The sequence below is a fragment of the Lutra lutra genome, chromosome 17, assembly GCF_902655055.1.
Source record: "Lutra lutra chromosome 17, mLutLut1.2, whole genome shotgun sequence".
NCBI lineage: Eukaryota > Metazoa > Chordata > Mammalia > Carnivora > Mustelidae > Lutra > Lutra lutra.
Window position 1 is genome coordinate 56288323 of NC_062294.1, and position 15668 is coordinate 56303990.

At 43.5% G+C, this 15668-nt stretch overlaps 2 protein-coding genes across 3 annotated transcripts in view; both read left to right on the plus strand.

The window, feature by feature from the left end:
- Positions 1–15668, plus strand: part of LOC125088871 (KRAB domain-containing protein 5-like) — a 67191-nt gene that overhangs the window by 26034 nt on the left and 25489 nt on the right. The window lies entirely within an intron of this gene.
- LOC125088888 (zinc finger protein 135-like) lies at positions 1458–3290 on the plus strand. Its single transcript, XM_047710507.1, has one exon. The coding sequence runs from the start codon at positions 1570–1572 to the stop codon at positions 2845–2847; it is 1278 nt and encodes a 425-aa protein (XP_047566463.1). The 5' UTR covers positions 1458–1569; the 3' UTR covers positions 2848–3290.

The window sequence follows — 15668 nt, forward strand, 5'->3', positions numbered from 1 at the left end:
TTGCAATCATAAGGATACTCAAGGAGTGAGAAAACAGTAGTGAGAACTTTACCACAAAGATAAGAGTTAAAAAATAATTGGGTGCTTGGTGGCTCACCTGGGTAAGTACCGGGTCTTGATTTCTGCTCAGATCTTGATCTCAGGGTCCTGGGATGCAGGCTCAAGTAAAACTGTATATACAGTGTAATGCCTGCATGTGATTTCCTCTCTCTATGGCTCTCACCCGAAATCTTGTGATTCCCCTCAAATATTCTTACCTCTTATAATTTTCTTCCTACAGTCAGTTATACTTTTACTGTACTCTGTTTGATTCAGTTCAGTTTTCTGTTTCCATATCCTCCAGTCTTCTGCTAAGTTTTAGCTCATATAATCCTTTTTGTGATTGTTAGAGATACAGGAAAGTGATTTCTGCTACACTGTGACCATATCACAGAATTATCTATTAGGATATATGGTCAATATGTTGTGTACCATGTTGCGTATCCATGGGGAAATGAGATCCTGATGACTCCTTGTCTTCCATCATTCTGATATTTTCTGATTGACTTTATGCTTCTGCATTAGAGGTCATCGGTATATTCTGAATGTAGTAAGTGCAATGGTTTTACTTTTATTTGGTATCTTTCAGCTCTGTCTACACATGAGACCCCGAGTTTCCTGCTACAGCAGAGCATAGAAGGTTCTTTCCAGGACTGGTCATGGCACAGATACAAAGATAGTGCTGTTGAGATATTACACTTATGCACAGACTGGGACAATGATGGGGAGAGTGAAGGGCCTCAAAGAATTCCTGGACGATACACCCAAACCAAGGCAATTGCCCTTAATGAGAATCTCACTGCCCCAAATGGTGAAGGATATAAACCGCTGCAGAAAACCTCCCTTTTTAAGTCAACTGTTTCTGCAGAGCAGTGGGTCTCTGTCTGCAAAAGCTCCAATCAAATATTCAACCATAACGATTTGTGGACAGACCATTTGGAACATCTGGAAAGTAACGTAGTCCATTCTGAAAATAATGATTTGAGCCATTTGGAAGATAGGATTGGCCTGACCTTAAATCAGAGATTTAGAAATGAAGAACAAAGTCCTCAGTGGGATCCATATGAGAGGGACATCACTGAAGAGTTGACCCGACAGTATGACCAGAGGGTTTCCACTGGAGACAAAATTGCTCAATGCACTGAATCTGAAAAAACACTGAACCAGGGCTCTAGGGCTCACAGATGTGTCAGGGCTAGGTTGGCAGAGAACCGTTATGAATGTGATAAATGTGGGGAAGGCTTTCATCCAAGCTCTAACCTCACTATACATAATGGTCACCATTTGGGAGACAGTCCTCATAAATATAATGAATGTGGGAGAGCTTGTAACCAGTCCTCCAGTGTTGGTGATCATCAGACAATTCCTGAGGGAAAAAGCCCATTGACATGTAATAAACATGGGACCGTGTTTAGTCAGTCATCAAGCCTAAACATCAATGAGATAATCCCTTGGGGAAAGGAAACTTACATTTTTAAGGAATGTGGTAAATCCTTCGACTGCCCCTCAACACTATCTCAACATCAGCGAATGCATACTGGAGAAAAAGTATACAAATGTGAAGAAGGCAATCAAAGCTTTAAGGACTGTTCATCAATAAATGGACATTCGGAGATCTATTCTGGAGAGAAACCCTGCAAATGTCAAGAATGTGGCAAGGCTTTTAACGATCACTCAAGTCTTAATAGACAGCACCAAATTCATATTGCAAGGAAAAATTACAACTGTAATGAATGTGCCAGAGCCTTTACATCATGTTCAAAACTTATTCAACATCAGAGAATTCATACTGGAGAGAAACCTTACCAATGTCAAAAATGTGGCAAGGCCTTTAAACGCCTTTCACACCTTTCTCAACATCATAGAATTCATACTGGAAAGAAACCTTACCAATGTCAGGAATGTGGCAAGGCCTTTACCTGGAGGTCAAATCTTTCTCGGCATCACAAAATTCATACTGCAGAGAAAACTTACCAATGTCAAGAATGTGGCGAGGCCTTTAAGTGGAGGTCACATCTTTATCAACATCACAATATTCATAATGGAGAGAAAACTTACCAATGCCAAGAATGTGGCAAGGCCTTTAACTGGAGGTCAGGTCTTGCTGAGCATAAAAGAATTCATTGTGGAGAAAATCCTTACCAATGTGAAGAATGTGGCAAGCCCTTTAAGGACAGCACAACTCTTATTGAACATTACAGAACTCATACTGGACAGAAACCTTACCGATGTCAAAAATGTGGCAAAAGCTTTAATTGGAAGTCATCCCTTATTCAACATTACAGATCTCATACTGGAGAAAAACCTTACCAATGTCAAAAATGTGGCAAGTCCTTTAACCGGAGGTCATCCCTTATTAAACATCACCGAATTCATACTGGAGAAAAACCTTACCAATGTCAAAAATGTGGCAAGGCCTTTTGTTACAGGTCATCCCTTACTCAGCATCATAGAACTCATACTGGAGAGAAACCTTACCAATGTCAAGAATGTGGTAAGGCCTATGCCATCCCTTCACAACTTACTAAACATCACAGAATTCATAGTGTAGAGAAACCGTACCAATGTCATGAATGTGGCATGGCCTTTCTCCACAGCTCAGCCCTTATACGACATCACATAATTCATAGTGGAGAGAAACCTTACCAATGTCATGAATGTGGCAAGAGCTTTAAACGGAGTTCATACCTTATTCAACATCACAGAACTCATACTGGAGAGAAACCTTACCAATGTCGGGAATGTGGCAAGGCCTTTACCTGGAGGTCAGGTCTTACTCAGCATTACAGAACTCATTGTGGAGAATAATCTTACCAATGTGAAGAATGTGGCAAGCCCTTTAGGGACAGCTCAACTCTTAATGAGCATTACAGAACTCATACTGGAGAGGATCCTTACCAATGTCAAGAATGTGGCAAGGCCTTCAAGGTGAACTCACACCTCAGTTGACATAGCAGAACTCATACTAGAGCGTAACCCTATAAATTCCAAAAATGTGGCAAGGCCTCTAACTGGTGCTCAAGGCTTAGTCAGCATCAGAGAATTCATAATGGAAAGACATCTTACCAATATCAAGACTGCGGCAAGACCTTTAACCACAGCTCAGGCCTTACTCTACATTACAGAATTCATACTGGAGAGAAACCTGGCAAATGTCATGAATGTGGCAAGGCCTTTAACCAAAGATCAAGTGTTACTGAGCATCAGAGAGTTCATCCTGGAGAGGAACCTTACCAACGTCAAGAATATTGTTAGGCTGGGCGCCTGGGTGGCTCAGTGGGTTAAGCCTCTGCTCAGTGGGTTAAGCCTCTGCCTTCGGCTCAGGTCATGATCCCAGGTCCTGGGTTCGAGCCCCACATCGGGCTTTCTGCTCAGCAGGGAGCCTGCTTCCCCCTCTCTCTCTGCCTGCCTCTCTGCCTACTTGTGATCTGTCTGTCAAATAAATAAATAAAATCTTTTTTAAAAAAAAAGAATGTTGTTAGGCCATTACAGGCACTCGGTCCTCACTAAAAATAATACTCATACTAGATAGAATGCTTACTAGTGTATAGAATGTAAGAACAGGGGCACCTGGGTGGCTCAGGCGGTTATGCAGCTCCCTTTGGCTCCAGTCATGATCCCAGGGTCCCGGGATTGAGCTCTGCATGGGCTCCCTGCTCCACAGGCAGCGTGCTTCTCCCTCTCCCCCTGCCTGACCCTCCTCTCTACTTGTGCTCTCTCTTCATCTGTCAAATAAATAAATGAAATCTTGAAGAACAAAAGAAAAAGAGAATGTGAGCAAAATTGGTTAAGAAGTGCTCACCAATTCATGCTTACAAGAGAATTCATATTAGACCATAACCTCACAAATAAAACCAGTGTGGCAAGTTCTTTGTACAGCATGCACGCCTTCTGAACAGAGAATCATACTGGAAAGACACCGGATGAATAATGTGGCCAAACGTCTAGCAGGCACACAACCCTTACTGCACATCACAGAATTCACCCTGCAGAGAAAATTACGGATGTAATGAATGTGAGAGAGTGCCTAAGGACTGCTCCCTCCTCACTCCATATGAGAGATTTTAAATAGGAGGGTAAGTATCCAAATACTAAGAATGTGTCTGACCTCTCAGTGGGACTCCCAACTTTCTTCATATTGTTGTTTTCATACAAGAGTGAAAGTGTGAAATGTAAAGAACGTGGCCAATCCTGTAACTGGAATTCAGTGCTTACTCAATATCTCAGAATGCATACTACATTCAAACCCTTGGAACATTGTGAATGTGTAGAGGCCTTCATTTTAGTATACATTGGAGCACACACCAGAGAGTGCATTAAGGGAAGTCAATTGAAAGTAGCAATGTTTAGAAAACTATTGAATTGAACATCAGATGCCAATGAATGTTACAGAAATCAAGCCAATGGAATGCATTATTCACCCTACTCAGACATTACCCTGCATGAAAATAGTGATTATAAGGAGAAACCAGACCTGAACACTTAGAAAATATATATGGTAGTCTGATGAACAGATTTAGGGGATGGACTTTTTCATATATATATAAGGATTTCAGTATTTTTTAATTTTTACATTAACCCTATATGAGATTTGTGACTAATAATTACTAGTGTATTTCCTCTGAAATCACTCCAGAAAATTCCTCTTTTCCTTGTGGGGGTTTAAGAACACGGAGCTGATTGTTGCTACGTCAAAGATATTAGATGTTCTGCTCCATTAAGTGGGACATACGGGGGCGCCTGGGTGGCTCAGTGGGTTAAGCCGCTGCCTTCGGCTCAGGTCATGATCTCAGAGTCCTGGGATCGAGCCCCGCATCGGGCTCTCTGCTCAGCAGGGAGCCTGCTTCCTCCTCTCTCTCTGCCTGCCTCTCTGCCTGCTTGTGATCTCTCTATCAAATAAATAAATAAAATCTTTAAAAAAAAAATTAAAAAAAAAAAAGTGGGACATACGTACCTAATTTTCCATGGAAGAGGACCGTATGATAAACAACATATGAAGTACATTTCAGTGGAGAGGGTGCTTATGGTTATAACACTAATGTAAGATTCCATGAGATAAGTGTTCAGGGAACACACATCTGGATGTATTGAAACTGAAGAACTTCCTGAATATTAGAAATAGGAGGTTTTCCTAATTGTTCTTTAAGGAAACAAAGGGAGCCGGGTAAACTATGAATGTATCTTCCTAAGTAAAATCGTTAGAGAGTATGACTTGATGTGGTTAAATGAGGAGATCTTGAAGGAGGGTCGCTACCTCTCCCTCCAATGCCATACCATTGAACATACAAATTTCTACAGAATGTACCTCAGTCCTGAAATTTTTGGAAATAGGTACTCCCACATCCTTCTGACAACCCTTGAATGCTTCTGCACATGTGTGTTTGTATTTCAAATGTCAATAATAGAGTGGATTTGATATGCATTACTCAGTGTATGTGTGAACTTAATATATTTTCATTAATAAAACCTAGTGTGTGTTTTTTTAATAAGATTTTGTTTATTTATTTGACAGAGATCACAAGTAGACAGAGAGGCAGGCAAAGAGAGAGAAGAGGAAGCAGGCTCCCGGTGGAGCAGAGAACTCAGTGTGGGGCTGGATGCCAAGACCCTGGGATCATGACCAGAGCCGAAGGCAGAGGCTTTAACCCACTAAGCCACCCTGGTGCCCCAATAATATACTGTTTTTTAACATATGGATATGGTATGTCATGAATGATGTGTTATTCTACGTCTAGTGTTCATCTATTTCATTGGGGGTTGTATGGAGCTGTTCGAATCCATCACCTGTTTGGTACTGGAATAAAACAATATACCTAGGACACCATTTTCCCAGTGCTCTGAAGGTTTAAGGGATATGTGATTATTTTTCCCCAATCTATGCTATGATTTTCTCCTCTTTGTGAATAGGATATTACTGTATGTGTATTACCAAGTTTTGTGACATAGAGGTATTTTGGGTGTTTTACCTCATGTACTCCATGATACTGCTACTTGGCATTGATTTTGTGTAGCCAGTAGTGTTGTCGGGGCCTTGTACTGACAGGAGCCCTTCTCACTAGTGCATTCCCCAGTCAGCACACTGTAGGGTGACAACTTAGTGGAACATCTCATATGACATCTGTACTCTATCCTAGTGAGCCACCATCATTCCTTTCTTCCAATGCCTGCCTTCCCATGTCCCATAGAGAAGACTCCCCCTCCCCCAGAGCTTCCCTAAATCTTCCTTAAAATCCCTAAATTTTAGTCAGAATGGCATATTCTGGACATAGACTTGGGACTCTATAGCACTGTACCATGGCCCCAAATGAAAGTATGAGTCCCACATCCTGCATTGACGGTTGTTTTCATGTGTCTGTGAGGTACACATGCACATATGACCGTCCTATGTGTGTCATAGATACCCCATAAGAAAGAGAAATCTATACCAATTGGAGTGATGTAGTAGCCCAGGAAGAGACAAAAGTATTTAAGATGAGGAATTAGCATGTAGAGGAGGACAACTGTGTTGAGTTTCCCAAGTAACTCCCTAGATGTAGAAAAATAACTTCTACTTGTTTTATGACCTACTTATCTCCAGATCTCCAGTTGTAGTCGCCCTCATTTTTCTTCCTCACTATGTAGGAACCACAACCTTTCTCTTTTGCCTGCGTTGTGGCTAGAGTGTCTTCAGAAGATGCTTAATTGGGATTAGACTGATGGAAAGCCGATCGGTAGTAAGACATTTAGCACGGGGTTGTGGGATGTGAATCTAAGTTAAATATGGGGAAGGCACCATCCTTTGAAAGAAAGACAAGACCTATTAAAAGGAAATGTGAGGAACTCTTTCCTGTGTGGGGAGGGACCTGGAGGTGGCTCCCTTTAGTCACTGCAAAGGCACAGGCAGCTCTTGCTGGTGTCAGTTGATGAATACATGTCATGGGGAGAAGAGATGGCAAATGTGGGTTTCTCGGGAGTGGGGAAGTTCTGCTTTATCCTGATGATTTGATTGACCTCCTGTGTCTTCCTGAGGACTAATGCTGTTGGATGTCAGTGATGACGGTACTATCCCTGTCTAGATCCATGACAAGGGATGGAGGAGGGTGTTTGATGATGCAATCATGTGGGCAGCTTTAAGATGTCATGTTGTAGAATAGATGTTTGAGATGAAGAAGGCTTCTGGACAGTGGAATAGCCCGATCAACTGGGCATGTTCTGTGGTTGCTCCCTCATTTCCCACATAGATAACTGCAGTCAAGGTCAGATTCAGTGTAGTTGGGAGATCTCTGAAGCAGAGATCCTGCTTCAGTGCTGTGCGGGACATTCCTCCCTTTCTTCAGTGCCATCATGAGACTAGTATGAGGGGTGTCTGGGTGGCTCAGTTATTAAGTGTCTGCCTTAGGCTCAGGTCATGAGCCCTGCATCAGGCTCCCTGCTCAGTGGTGAGTTGGTTTCTCTCTCTTCTCTGACCATCACCACCCAGTGCCACAAGTGCCTCTCTCATTCTCTCAAATAAAATATATTTCTTAGAGATTTTATTTATATATTTGACAGAGAGAGAGAGAGAGATCACTAGTAGGCAGAGTGAGAAGGGAAAGGAAGGTCCCTGTTGAGCAGAGAGCCTGATGTGGGGCTGGATCCCAGGACCCTGAAATCATGAGCCAAAGGCATAAGCCTAACCCTCTGAGACTCCCGGACACCCCAGCAGTTGATATCAGATAGATTTGCCTAGGGGCACCTGGGTGGCTCAGTGGGTTAAAGCCTCTGCCTTTGGCTCAGGTCATGATCCCAGGGTCCTGAGATCAAGCCCAGCATGGGGCTTTCTGCTCAGCAGAGAGCCTGCTTCCCCCTCTCTGCCTGTTGTGTATGCTGCTCTGCATACTTGTGATCTCTCTCTGTCAAATAAATAAACAAAATCTTTAAAATAAACAAAAAGACAAAAAGACTTGCCTACCTGGAACAGACGCATGAAAAAATGTTCACCATCATTAAGCATCTGGGAGATTCAAATCAAAACCACTTTGGGATACTACCTTACACCAGTTAGAATGGCCAAAATTAACAAGACAGGAAACACCAAGTGTTGCAGAGGATGTGGAGAAAGGGGAACCCTCTTATACTGTTGGTTGGAATGCATTTTGGTGCAGCCACGTTGGAAAACCCTATGGAGATTCCTTGAGAAATTAAAAATAGAGCTTCCCTATCACCCTGCTGCAATTGCACTCTTGGGTATTTACCCCAAAGATACAGATATAGTGAAAAGAAGGGCCATCTGGGCCCCAATGTTCATAGCAGCCATGGCCACAGTCACCAAAGTGCTCAAAGAGCCAAGATGCCCTTCAACACACAAATGGATAAAAAGGATGTGGTCCATATATACAATGGAGTATTATGCCTCCATCAGAAAAGATGAATACCCAACTTTTGTATCAACATGGTCAGGACTGGAGGAGATTATGCTGAGTGAACTAAGTCAACCAGAGAGAGTCAATGATCATACGATTTCACTTATTTGTGGAGCATAAGGAATAACATGGAGGCCATTGGGTGATGTAGAGGAGACGTGAGTTGGGTGGGGGAGTCGGAAGGGGAGATGAAGCATGAGAGACTGTGGACTCTGAGAAACAAACTGAGGGTGTTGGGGGGGGTGGGGGGTTGGGTGAGCCTGGTGTTGGGTATTAAGGAAGGCATGGATTGCATGGAGCACAGGGTGTGGTGCATAAACAATGAATCTTGGAACACTGAAAAAAATAAAATAAATTACGAAAAGAAAAAAAAAAGAGTTGACTACCTGGGGGGACAAACCATTCTGTGATAAATATTTAGTCTTTCCTTTCTCCTCTGAATATAATCCCCTCTTGGAAATTCTAAATCGTACCTCCTCCTCCTTAAGTCACTGTGACACAGAAGCCTCACCTTCTCTTTGAGCCTGGTGTCTTTCTTGTCCCCATACTTAAGAATTTAATTTTTTTCACTTGTGAAACTGTCTGACATCATTGAGAACGGCGCAGGAAAAACAAATTTTCCTCTCCTCACATTAATTCTGTTGTGTGAACTGACCTCCACGCTTCAGACCCAGAACAAAACGTGCAGACAGAGCTGGGGATCAAGGGCAGCTGGAGTTTGATTGTTTTGCTAGCCAAGGAGGCCTCAGGAGGTTGTGGCCTTCACTCCTGCAGCCCACCCAGAGGAAGGGGCCAAGGGTTTGCTGGGAGATGCTGGACAATGGCCGATTTCCAGAGAAATTGTGTCTGTGCTGCCAACCGTGTTCATCATGCTGTCAGGGTAGAACCTGGTTCCTGAAACAAAGGGCTGAGAAGTGAGTTGAAGAGATCTGTGGAGAAGAGAAAGGTTACTTATTGGAAATGGGAGTCTCACTGAAGCATTAATTACTTTTTTCTTTGTTCAACCTGATGCTTTCCAAGTGGTTTTCATTTCAGTTACCAAGACAACTGCTGTAAGAACGCTGCATACTTTACACTGAGAAAGCACTCAATGTTTTCTGGAATGGCTAAAAGAAAGAAAAAGGATAACATCCAATTTTCCTGAGAATATTGAGAATTAGAATTCTCCTACATCGCCGATGGGAGGGTAAAAAGAACATGCAGTGTGGAAAACTGTGTGGCAGTGATGAGGGAGCAGGGGCTGGCTGAGGACAAAGCAAAAGCTGGCACCTTGCAGCCCCTCTCCACCCGCTCCCCTCAGTAGTGTGTGTAACATTCCTCAGGCACCCCTGGCTGCCCTCAAAGGAAAACAAAGAGTTAACTTGCAGAGATCACAATCCTGCAAGACAGGAGTCTCCCTAGGTCTACAAATGTCCTAGAGATTTACAACACAGAAGCTATCTTATCAATAGCCCAATTTCCAGAGACAAATAACTCAGTTCCTCAAGCCCTAACATCGCCCTGCCCTCCATAAAAACTGAAGGAGGCTGAGGTAGAAGGAAATGTAAATAAAGTTAAATTTCTTCTAAACCTGAATCTCACTAACAAGGACACTTGATAGGAGAACTGTGAAACGTTATCTCTAAACCTCCAAGATAGTGTCAGCAATCATTCCCAAGTATATGACCCACGGATATACATCTAAAGGGTCTCACAAGAAGATTTTTTACTAGTAATAAGTAACCTTTCTCCCAAAAATAGCTAGTCCCCCAAGGTCCTGGAGACCTTGCTTCCAAAATTCCTTAGAGACTAACATCATCCCCTTTGTCCTCACCTACCCAACTCCTGTGTATATAATCAGCCACTCCTCAGGATAGTGGGGCAGCATCTCTGTGTGCCCACGGGTCCCGTCCCCGTGCTTTAATAAACCACCTTTTTGCACCAGAGACGTCTTAAGAATTCTTTCCTAGCTGTCGGCTCCAGACTTCACCCCACCGAACCTTACCTAGGTTCTAGAACTTCATCATTTGGTGACCACGAAGGGACTGTGAGTCTTTACATTTGCACTCTGAGCTTTGGAGCAAAATTGGTGAGTACTTTCTCTCTTCTTCCTTTAGTCTCATTTCAGGGGTTTTTCAAGGAGTTTGGTCTTATTGGAACACTTGCATGTCAATTGCTCAGGCTGTAATCCTCTAGCCCATGGCTACTCTATGGGGAGGAGAGCGTCTGCCTTTTGGCTATAAGTTAGTACCCTGGCCGGAATGGTAATAAGACCCAGAAACTTGATGCCCTCTCTTGATTCCTGTTCTTATATAAAGTTATCTCTCTTGGGCATGGGACAGCCACCTAAGTCACCAGGACGGCTGCCAATCTTAAGACTCCCATGTGAGGTTTCCCCCTGATTGATCTAATGTGATTCCCTCCACATCCCTGGTCTAGCCACTTCTGGCCACGGGACCTCCACTGGGAGCCTGCTGAAACCAGTACCCAATTGAATTAAAACGCAACCGGGGACCGTTTCCTGGGGAAGTTGGCTGCCTGCAAGGACCACATGTGTTGGAATGTCGCATAGACCATGATGGATTTCAGTCTTTACTGTTTCTTGTCAGTGTCTTCTACAGACTACTTAAAGCTATGAAATTATGTAATTTCCCCTTGTCAAACGTTTCTAGTATTCCCATGGGTTAAAAATGGCAGGGCAGTAACACAACCTTTAGAGTGTAGGATGGTGCAATTCACCAGGCACCCATCTGTAGCCTAGGATGTGATGGGGAAGAGGAGGGACGCTGGCACCCCTGCAGGGCCTTTAACGGCCGGAATGCCTTCACGGAAAGGTAGAATGGTGATTTTTGTTGAGGGACGCCTCCAGTCCCTTTTGACACCTGGAACCTCTGTCATACCCTGCGTGGGATGCCACCCAGGAGTCGGGGGGAATTTTGGTAATGGACCTTCTTTACTTTTTAGGAACATGGGATCCTCCTCTTCTGTGCCCAAGAACTCTCCCTTGGGATGCCTCTTAACCCACTGGAATCAATTCAAACTGCAAGTTCTAAGAAAGAAAAAGATGATCTTCTTCTTTAATACTGAATGGCCTCAGTACTCCTTAGGAGACGGAGAAAAGTGGCCTGTAAGTGGGACTCTAAATTTCAGGTCAATCTATCAGTTAGACCTCTTCTGCAGGGAAAAGGGCAAATGGACTGAAGTTCCATATGTCCAAGCCTTTATGGCCCTAAATCAGGATCCAAACCTGCGGGCCCCTTGTAGAATGTGTCTAACCCTCAGCCAGGTTAACGGGACCCTCCCCCCTCAGGATATATTGGATGATGACTGTATAAACAGGCCAACTCCTCTCAACAAACCCGGGATATTGAAGGAACTGCCAGACAGTCCCAAAAAAGAGGACACTGGCTCTGATGCTATCCCTCCTCCTGCCCCCAGCCCCACCGGACATACCAGGAGCAGGACTCCCTATTTACCAGGAGCTCCATTTAAGTATGGGATGCATCGAAGTTGCTAATGGAGAAACAGGCACAGTTAGGGTCCATGTTCCATTCTCCATGGCAGACCTGGCTCAGATAAAACAAGGATTAGGATGATATTCTGAAAATCCCTCTCAGTTTATTTTTTTTAAGATTTTATTTATTTATTTGACAGAGAGAGATCATAAGTAGCAGAGAGGCAGGCAGAGAGAGAGAGGGAAGCAGGCTCCCTGCTGAGCAGAGAGCCGGATGTGGGACTCGATCCCAGGACCCTGAGATCATAACCTGAGCCAAAAGCAGCAGCTTAACCCACTGAGCCACCCAGGCACCCACTCTCAATTTATTGATGGCTTTCAAGAAGTATCTATCATGTTCGATTTTACCTGGAAGGATCTATATATATATATCATGTTAACTGGTTGTTACAGCCCTGAAGAAAAGAGAGGAATCTGGGAGGGAACACAGGAGTTCACTGAGGAGCTGGCGATGAGAGACAGGGATCATTACCCAGTTGGGGGTACTGCTGTCCCTAACACTGCGCCACACTGGAACTATCAGGAGGATAGTTCAGGGAGAGAAAAATGGGACCATATGATCCCTTGTTTGATAGAAGGAATGAAAAAAGGATTTTCTAAACCTGTAAACGTTGACAAACTTCAGGAAGTTACACAAGGAACGGACGAAAATCCAGCCCTGTTTCAGGGGTGATTAGTAGCGGCCATCCGTAAACACACGAATCTGGACCCAGCCTCACCTGAGGGAGTAACCATACTAAATATGTATTTTATAAGCCAGTCGGCACCTGACATCCGCTGAAAATGAACTAAGATGGCTTTAGGTCCTCAAACTGCCGTCCAGCACCTATTAGAGGTAGCGACTGAGGTCTTTAACAATAAAGTTACGGCCTTAAGGCAAGAAAAGGACCGGAGGACTAAATTGCGGGGTAAAATACAGGCTCAAGTAATGGCTGCCGCTATTGCAGATTCCCCACAGAACCAGACCAACCAGGGGCAAAAGAAGGGGCCGGCAGCAGGAAAAGAACTAGGTAAGTCCCCATACTATACGTGTGGCCAGATCGGACACTAGAGCAAAAAATGTCCAAACAAGCACTCTGCACCAGGGCCATGTCCTGTCTGTAAAGAAACGGGACGTTGGAAGAGAGACTGTCCTCGTCTCCAGAGAGAGGGAGATAGGAACTCACTTCCCTGCCCAAGAGTCAACGCGGGAAGAACTGGCATGACAGGGCCCTGAGGCCGGTCCAGCTCCCTTTGTCATCAAGATGACTGGGCCCCGGGTTACCCTGGATGTGGGAGGTAAGTTTATCAATTTTCTTATTGATACTGGAGCCACTTACTCTGTCCTTATTCAGCACTCCGGCCCTGTTTGTCTTTCTAACCTTAAAATTGTCGGCATAGGAGGGGAAACTAAAACATGCCATCAGACAATGCCTTTAACCTGTAAATATTAGAGTCAGTTGGTAACTCATGCTTTTCTAGTCCTTCTGTCTTGTCCCACCCCATTACTTGGATGAGACTTAATGTATAAACTGGGTAGCCAATTTGCTCTTACTGTAGAGGTGGATGGCTTGTTCTCTTTAACGTCTGGAGAGCTTGATCCATACCTTACTATCCCTTCCAATCTCTGGAAGGAAGTAAACCCACAGGTCTGAGATTGTGATATTCCAGGATGGGCTCTTACAGCCCAACCCGTCAAGGTGACCTTAAAGGACCCAACCAATATACCTCATAAGAAACAATATCCTCTAAAACCTGAGGCCAAAGCTGGGTTACAACCACTTATTGATAAGTTTCTAAGACATGGTATATTAAAGCCTTGTCAATATCCTTATAACACCCCAATTTTACCAGTAAAAAAGCCAAATGGAGAATATCAGATGGTACAAGATTTCAGAGCTATAAATGAGGCAGTAATGCCTATTCATCCCATAATGCCAAATCCATACACTATTCTCACCCACATCCCTGGTGACGCCAACTGGTTTACAGTACTTGACTTAAAAGATGCCCTTTTTTGCATCCCATTAAGTGAGGAAATGCAGTTGCTATTTGCTTTCGAGTGGACTTCACCCTCAAGCTCACAGGCTGCTCAGTTAACCCGGACAGTCTTACCACAGGATTAAAAACAGTCCTCATCTATTTGGAGCTGTACTTAGCAAAGATCTCCATGATGTATCCTTATCTAAGGGGACAATAATTCAATATGTAGATGACATTTTAATCTGTAGTCCCACAAAGGAGACATCTGATGAAAATTCTATAACTTAATTTTTTGGCAGATAGAGGATATCGTGTTACCCCTAAAAAGGCACAAATATCTCAACAAAAGGTACACATTTAGGTTACAAACTAACACCTGGTCACCGTATTCTATCTACTGATAGAAAAAGGGCCATACTAGATCTCAAGCCTCCAACTACAAAAAAACAACTTCACACTTTTCTAGGTATGGCAGGGTTTGCCACCTGTGGATTCCTGGGTTTGGACTCTTGGCCAAACCATTATATGACTCAATTAAAGGCCCCAGTGAGGAACGTTTGTTCTGGACTAAAGCTCAGAAGACAGCCTTTCAAACATTAAAAACTAAACTTCTGTCAGCTCCAGCTTTGGCATTACCAAATTTAGAAAAACCTTTTACTCTATATGTGGCAGAAAAGCAAAGCCAAGCCTTGGGAGCTCTCTCCCAAAAATTAGGGAATGAAACAAGGCCGGTGGGCTATTTTTCAGTCACTTGACAACATAGCCCAAAAGTGGCCAGCTTGTCTTCGAGCCGTGGCTGCCACAGCCCTCCTAGTAAAAGAAGCCTCAAAGCTCACAATGGGACAGTCCCTGACAGTGATGACTCCACATCAGGTCCAGAGTGTCTTAGAAACCAAGGGCCACCAATGGATGATGGGAGGCCGCCTTACTAAATACCAGGCTATGCTTTTAGATACGCCTGAAGTAATACTTTAAACCTGTCAAACTTTAAACCCAGCGTCTCTGATGCCTGTACCTGACCATCCTACCTCCATAGAAAATAACTGCTCAGAGATCATTGATTTTGTCTATTCTAGCAGGCCAGATTTAAAGGACTCCCCTATTGAAAATGCGGATGATAACTGGTTTACTAATGGCAGCAGCTTCATGGATAAGGGGAAAAAAAGGGCTGGATATGCTATAGTTAGTTTGATTAAAACAACTGAGGCAAAACCCCTTCCAATAAATACTTCTGCCCCAAAATCTGAAATAATAGCACTTACTCATGCTCTTCAACTGGCAAAAGGCCTAAGAACTAACATCTATACTGATTCCAAATATGCCTTCCTGGTACTACGTGTCCATGGAGCTATTTGAAAGGAAAGGGGATTGCTATCAAGCCATAACTCCCCAATCAAATATGGGCCTGAGATCATAACCCTTCTTGAAGCTGTACACCTGCCCAAGGAGGTGGCGGTGATTCACATCAAAGGACATCAAAAGGATATGACCTTAGAATCTAAAGGAAACAATTAAGCAGACCATACAGCTAAGGAAGCAGCAAAAGGTAAGCAGATATTAAGCCTTATACCAGTCTTAACTTCAATGGAGTCCATAACTCCAGTCTATTCAGACCAAGAAACTCATATTGCTCAAGAGCGAGGATATACTATAAATACACAAGACTGGCTTGTTAAGAATGAGGGAAAATTTTTTATGCCTAAAAACAGTCAATGGAAAATAATACAGGGCTTGCACCAGACTACTCATTTGGTCAAAGACGCTTTAAAACATTTAATTAAAAATATATTTGG

Bases quoted from the DNA above. Each gene is read 5' to 3' on its own strand.
- LOC125088888 (XM_047710507.1), top strand. From the start codon at position 1,570: ATGCATACTGGAGAAAAAGTATACAAATGTGAAGAAGGCAATCAAAGC.